Source organism: Cibotium barometz, chromosome 25 (genome assembly GCF_041138505.1).
Source record: "Cibotium barometz isolate CiBa-2024 chromosome 25, ASM4113850v1, whole genome shotgun sequence".
Lineage (NCBI taxonomy): Eukaryota > Viridiplantae > Streptophyta > Polypodiopsida > Cyatheales > Cibotiaceae > Cibotium > Cibotium barometz.
The window spans coordinates 48,939,878-48,947,022 of record NC_141070.1 but is presented as its reverse complement, the minus strand read 5'-3'; the positions used below and the strand labels follow the sequence as shown (position 1 = coordinate 48,947,022).

Genomic DNA, 7,145 nt, shown 5'->3' with positions numbered 1-7,145 from the left:
ATTCAAAGATGTTGATGACAACACTACCTCTGTATATGCTGGGGCCCAAACACCTCAATGAAGGGATACAGTGAAGTCCTGCAATAATATTTGATATCTAATGATTACAAAGTTGAGCTTGACCTTTGAAGTTCAATGTGCCCCACTGGGTGTGACATTTATCATCCTGTGAGATGATACTCTAGGCTCTACCACTTACTGAGGTCTTGCCTTTACCTATAGGATCTAGAGGCTACTGTGTGTTTGGTCCTGCCTGTGAGCCTTGGAGGGAAGAAAATGGCTCACATCAACCAAATGGTAATGGCCAATAAAGCATTTAAATGTTGTGATTTTTAACTAGTTTTTGAAAATTTGGGACTTGGTGTGACTTATTGCATATTTTTGTCTTCTTTCGCAGTAACGGCTAATGAAACTGGTTGCAAGTCACTTCCCATTCAGTATAAAACGTAACTGTTAACAATAAAAGCACTACAAAGTGGCATTTTGCAAATGGGTATTCCCAACTTGTTTCTTTTGGTTATGGAAGCCCTTTCAAAACCATTTTGTTTATAATGCTGCTTTCTCATCGGTTTGCTCCTCATGCCTTTGTTTGCAAGTGTGTTGTCCAATTTGTGTACCATCACGCGCCCCCACATGCTTCGCTCAAAGAGTGCTTGATGAGATTTCCCACAACATGCAGGCAGCTTCAATACTCGTGACTCGTGATGCCATCTTCTCTAGCTTGTCCATAGTTACGGCCATACAAATGAAAGTAAGTCTGAGAAACTATAAAGATGAAATGCAACACATCAAGAGACTACAGTTTCCAAATATTGCTTTCCAATCCAAAATTTATGGGCACAATGTTTGGTGCCGACTTGCCAACATAATTGGGCCCCAAAAAGCCCAAAAATGTCTACAATGCCATACAAAGTGCTTGTCCCTCAACAAGAAGTAACTTCCTCTTTAACAGAAGTCTGTGAAAAGGGCTTTCCCATTTAAATGTTCATCATCTTGGTGGTCACTAACACCTATCTGGAATGCCATTGGGGCATGTAAATTGCAAACAGCAGCTTTCAAGCTATGCTACTCCTACTGCTGAAACTCCTGTGGAATCACAGCTCATCCTGGAATTTGCAAGAAAAACATGTGAGCAAAGTGCCCGTCTCCGGCTTTGACAAAACAGCTTGCTTTCATATACATGAAATACTGACAAGGCATTATGAGTTAGGAAAATTGAAGCAATACAGCTAGTTCGTAAGAAGACTTACATGGCTGTCCTCATCAGCATCCTCATCAGGCTCTTCATCATCCTGTCGTCCAATATAAGAAATCAGTACACCTGATGTGGAGAAGGTTGTTCCACCTTTTGCAACAATCACTCACAAGCCGACGAGAAAAGGCACCCAAAATACTGCCTTGAATCACTTAATGAATGTCAGAAGCCTGTGTAACTACCATGATACCACATATCTATACTGCAATAATTTTCTTCAAGCACCAGTGCACTTGAGTTCATACACATCTAGCCAAAGAAGAAACATCCTTTCCCACAAGTATCAACATAGTGGCAAGAAAACTGTCAGAGAGAAACTCACATCATCGTCGTCATCTTTGTCATCATACTTCTTACCTTCCTGCCATTGGCAAAATAAAATAAAAGATCAGAACATGCCCAGAAAGTGTTTTGATAAATGTCCCTGAAATCCTTGCTTAGTGTAAAATGTGCTGCCTCATGAAGACTTCATGTAATTAAGAGGCACGTGTCGTGAGGCTCTCAATATCAGCATAACTAAGATCAACAGACCAGATCGAGACAAGTGCATGTTCACTATTTTACATAACTATCGTTGAGCTGATGTTCTAGAACAACTTTAAAACCCATTGACACTCAGTAACCATCTCTGAGCTGATGTTCTACTGTAACCTAGAACAACTTTAAAACCTATTGACACTACAATACCTAAGATCCACATGAGCTAATGAAAAGGTCAAGTAATGAAAAGGTCAAGTTTGCACCCCAGGTAACAAGGAGGAAAGACTTCATTAGAGACCACCAGCTTAAGCCAATGCAGCATAGACTACACGAGTCATCAGCATCCAAAAGCAGACACCATTTATATGGTATATATATGGACACTACAGAACCATGGTAATATCTAAAGAAGAAGCAAACACATCATTGCAAAAGCTGGCATTTTGACCGACTTAAACTTGAGAGAAAAAAGCAGTCGTCATTTAGATTGCTTTTGGGGAAGCTCCTAGCAAGCTGCCAGAGAGCAGCTAAATCCCATGCATGTATAAAAAATTCCTACTATGTCTGATTCTATTGGAGGAGCAAACCTCGCTTGGATGATGGGGAGCAAGAGAGTGAAAGAAAAGCCATGCTATCCCACATGTAATAAAAGTGTGGAAGATGTAAGAATGTAAATAGTCCAAAGACCCCACCCCTAACATCTTCACTTCCCCGAGCTCAGTCATCGGGTTGATTAGCAAAGTGGGAACTTGTCTAGCAACACCAGTCCCTCCTGTGGCCCATGTCAGCGTGTTCACTAGCCATTGGGAAACGTAGGGCACATGTAGGCCAGCAACTACTCCACCGTAGTGGACATCACATCACAAGCTTGCCAGCAACTCTTTGCTTCCCAATATGGTATCAAAGCCCCTGATTCATGATCCCGGACATTTCCCTCCGTGCTTGATTAAGGGGCCTGTAGGAAGTGCAAATTTCGCATGGCTGATACGGGATTGCAAGAGGGTGAAGGAGGTGCCAGGTTATCCCCAATGTAATGCAAGTGAGAAAGATGAAAAGACATAAATAGCCCCTACTATCTTTACCCCCCCCCAAGCTCAGTCTTTTGTGGAAAGAAGGGTTGGTTAGGCAGAGTGAAGACCTGTCCAGTAACACCAACCCCTCCCATACCTCATGCACTGTATATAACAATCTCTCCTTTGTCTAGATTCAGTTGGAGGTGCAAATCTCGCTTGGATAATAGGGGATTGCAAGAGGGTGAAGGAGAAGCTATGCTATCCCACTTACAATGAAGGTGTGGAAGATTAAAGAACATAAATAGTCCAAAGGCACCCTACTATCTTCTTTTCCCCCGTGCTCGGTCTTTTATGGAAAGGAGTGCTGGTTGACTCCACCATAGTGGACTGATCCGTGATTGATATCCCGGCCACTTCTCCCCCGGAAGGGTGCAAGAGGGTGAAGCAAGCTTGGTCTTTAGTGGAAAGGAGAGTTGGTTAGGCAAAGTGGGGACCTATCTAGCAACCCAACCCCTCCCCCAGCTCATGCAGATGTGAACGCCTCCTACATGCTAGCTGCCCTAATCCAGTGGGCACACAAGGCACATGTGGCCAATCGGTGCTCCACCATGGTAGACATCACATCACGAGCTTGTTGGCAACTCTTGGTTTCCCAAAAGATTCAACTACAAAACTAGAGATCTGACTGTGCGAGATCTTCAACGAGAAAGAAGTCAAAGCAGACTAGTTCTGAACAAAGATCCAAAGCTAAAATGGGGAATGAAAAGCAAGATTCAGAAAGCAGTATCCTACAGTGACAAGGAAAATTATCAAGTGAAAACCATAGATCCAGTAAATCAAGGCAGTGGCAGATCTATACAGATAACCAAAAGCATCTTGAATCCCAAAAAAAAACTATGTACTTTCATAGCATATACTGTATAAAACCAGAAAAACCCAAGCTAAAAAACTAAAAATCAAATCCAACCTAAAAAGAGCAATCAAGTAATGGATATGTCAACCAGGAACGACCACAAAAATAAAAGAATCACATCTTGTTAAGCATGCACAATGATACAGTTTCCAAACAATACCCAAAATTAAGCAGCATCTTCCCATAGTCTGGATACTTTTTAGCAAAAACGTCTAAATCAAAACAAGTGACTGGACTAAACAACAAAAAAGCTTACCTCCTCTTTTTTCTTCTCTGACTCATCAAATGCTTTCTTTTCCGCCTGTCACATCATGCCAACGAAGAGGATGAGTTGATGGCAAATAAGACACATAAAACCTAGAAACACTCCAGAGTCTGCATGCAGAACGGTAAGAATATACTCACTCACCTCTTTGTTTTTGCCCCAAGTCTCTTCAGCAAAAGTTTTGGCATAGTCAGGGTCATCAGTCACCAGAATGTTATCAAACAATGAGCCAGATTTGACCTGCAAAAAGGCTTGTCAGCAAAGATGTACCAATTAAGTGCAATATACAGAGAGCAGCCACCCATACCTGCCACAGCTCCATTCCCACGTACTTCAAGTTATTGAAGACATAGATTTCCGGGTCATCCTCAAAGTCTATATTGCACCATTCCAAAAAAACAATTCTACTCAGCCACAGACAGAAACCATACAGCCATTTATCTCAATAGAAGTGCATGCATGACATTCTATCACAAAGTACAACAATATGTATTATGTATGTTGTAGCACTTCAAGAACATAAAGAACGCAACAGTCTCAATCCAATGTGAAGACCTTACCAGGATTGTCAATCATTGGAGCTTTCCACTTTCCCTTGTAGGCAGGGTTCTTAATTTTCTGCATGGTCACAGAAGATGGGCTCACAATTAGCTGCCAAGAAAATTAACGACCATCGTCTCCTTTGAACAGCTAGTGAAAGTGCACACAAATTGCATCCTACATCTAAATTTGCATTCGATCAGCTAAGCACATACCTTGGGCTTCCATGGGCCTTTGTACTCAAGATTAGGGATAGTAGGAGCTTTCCACTCACCATCCTCTTCATCCTCCCAATCTTCAGGCTGATCATCCCAAGAAAACAAATCAGGATCATGAATCAAAAAAGACAATCACACTACAATCGGTCTTAACAGATTTCGAAGCCACAATTACCTTTACAGCATCCGGATCTGTAACTTCAGCTGGAATATCATCATATCCCTATGAAAACAGTAGACAGGTTAATACACCCATTAAAAGGGAGATAATTTAAGAAGAATTTTGACTCATATTCATTGTACAGGAATGTAAATTAAAAGGAGCTGTAACGAGTGTAATGAGTAAACAGGCTTGTAACATGTGTCATGAAGATATCGGATGTCACCTCTGGTTTCTTGTCTTCCGGATCTTCAATGTACTCCTTGTCATCCCAGTCCTCAGGCTGCAATATTGTCATAATTAGCCACACATGCACAAGGTGCCACAAGCTCAATTCACAATGAACATAAGAACCGTGCTAAATTGAAGCCTCACTTTCTTTGCATTGGGATCTTTAATCTTCTCTGGAGGGAGCATTTTCCAGTCCTTATATAAACTACCAGACTGCTTCTCCGTGTTATCAATCAGAACACTGTAAGTATTGTCTGGCTTTATGATAAGCGTGTAAACATGAGTGAGCTGGTCGGTCTCACATGGAATGTCCTTCTCAATGGGGTGGTTTTTACCCTTGTATGAAAGAATGACATGGACCTTTTTCGTACTATATCCACAAATGTCGGGTCCAAACATGATACTGGAAAACCAAGACATGCCCTCTGAGATAGAAGCCACAATGCCACAAGGGATATTTGCAGACCTTCTCAACAGCAAGAAGAGCTAGATGAACATAACCATATAGTACCTGTAAGGTGTGTCCCCACCAAATTTAGACTGATCCACATCACCATTCAGTAACTTGATATAGCCACCACCACAATCGAGATCTTGCTCGTGCTTAACAGAAAACTGAAGAACAAGGTTCTTGTCCTTATTGCTGAATTCAGGAAATCCAGCTGAAATAGCGAAAAAACGGGAGTCTGGACTGGTTTGAATCCCTGCAGGTAAGCAGAAACATGTCAAACAAAAAGACTTTTCCAGATGAAGAAGTAGAACAGATAAGCATTGGCAGTCTACACGACCTGTTAGTAATTATATTCATTAATTTGCCTAATAACTTAAAATAAATAAACTAATCGACCGAATATTGAGAAGATACCTTTATCATCAGGGTCACCATGCCACTTTCCTGCAGTGTGTACCCAGTCTCCCGCGGCATCCTCACTTTTCTTCCAGTCTGACTTTACCCACCGACTTTCCCAGCCATCTTCACAAAACAAAGAGTCAACAGCGAGCAAAAATATAAATCACACGAGTAATCCAGCATTCAGCTCATAACACCCACAAGGCACGTATCCATCTATTGGAGCTTGACCACAGATCAAGGTAAGACTACCCGCAAACGTGTAAAATGATAGAACGCGAGCCTCAGGATCATGGAATCATCTGTGTCCAGATCATAGTCATAAGCCGCGAATATGCCAAATGCTGCAGCAATACCACTAATTCGGCACATCTTGACCTCTCACCTACCATAGCCAGAGGGAGATCAAAGTGCTGGAGTCCTGGGAAGATAGATCCAAGACAAAATGACGCTTGAGAGCGGCGAAGGTAATATCAGAACCACTGGAGAGGAACAGGGGAGAAGCCCAGAGACTCTATCCTAACTCTGAATCTACGCAAAACCTAACCATAGCTCCTATTTTCTGAAATGCAGTCACAGTACAACTCGCAGACGGGAACGAAAGAAACCAGCCGTCCCCAAGCCTCCCAAGTCACACAAACCCTAACACTAGCTTCCATTACCTTGATGAGAGGCACAATACAAACACAGGGAAAGAAGGGAAGAAACCTACGATCGAATCGCTCCTCAAAGTAGACATGGGCCGCACTGAAGACGATGTGGAAGGAAAGCAAGGCAGCGCAGATCTGCAAAAACGTTGCTGCCATAGCCGGCTATGGCGACAGACAAGCTGGAAACGCTGTTGAAGCGGAAATGAGAGAAGGTCAAGAAACTGGAACTCTGGAGGGTGGTTTAAATAGACTTAGATTTAAGGACCCACCCTGTTTTTTTTTTTTGGGGGTATTTCGTGTTTGTTTTTGGGTGTGTTTGGGGCTAAAGTTCCCGACCCCCTCACTTTTGCAACTTGATTATAGGCCAACACGCACTTTTCATGATGTTCCCCCCACAAGCGTGTAAGAGGGAGCGTGAGTGTGAGTGTTGTGGTGTTGGGAGGGGGGGTGTGTTTGGGCAAGCGGGCGGGGTGTGTTTGGGCAAGCAGGCGGGGGGTGTGTGTGTGGCGGGGTGTGTGTGTGTGTGTGTGTGTTGGGTGTGGGTGTTGTGCAGCCCACTTTGTGTATCTC

The 7,145-nt window shown here is 42.8% G+C and overlaps 1 protein-coding gene across 1 annotated transcript; it reads right to left on the bottom strand.

Annotated features, from left to right (window-relative positions):
- Nucleotides 1-802: 802 nt before the first annotated feature.
- Nucleotides 803-6,860, bottom strand: LOC147624673 (calreticulin-like). Its single transcript, XM_086819698.1, has 14 exons — nucleotides 6,638-6,860; nucleotides 5,941-6,048; nucleotides 5,587-5,779; nucleotides 5,220-5,478; nucleotides 5,071-5,127; nucleotides 4,860-4,907; nucleotides 4,682-4,768; nucleotides 4,487-4,544; nucleotides 4,234-4,301; nucleotides 4,071-4,166; nucleotides 3,918-3,962; nucleotides 1,578-1,616; nucleotides 1,251-1,292; nucleotides 803-1,106 (listed from the first exon to the last, which is right to left on the bottom strand). The coding sequence occupies exons 1-14, from the start codon at nucleotides 6,729-6,731 to the stop codon at nucleotides 1,095-1,097; spliced, it is 1,206 nt and encodes a 401-aa protein (XP_086675824.1). The 5' UTR covers nucleotides 6,732-6,860; the 3' UTR covers nucleotides 803-1,094.
- Between the last annotated feature and the right edge of the window lie 285 nt (nucleotides 6,861-7,145).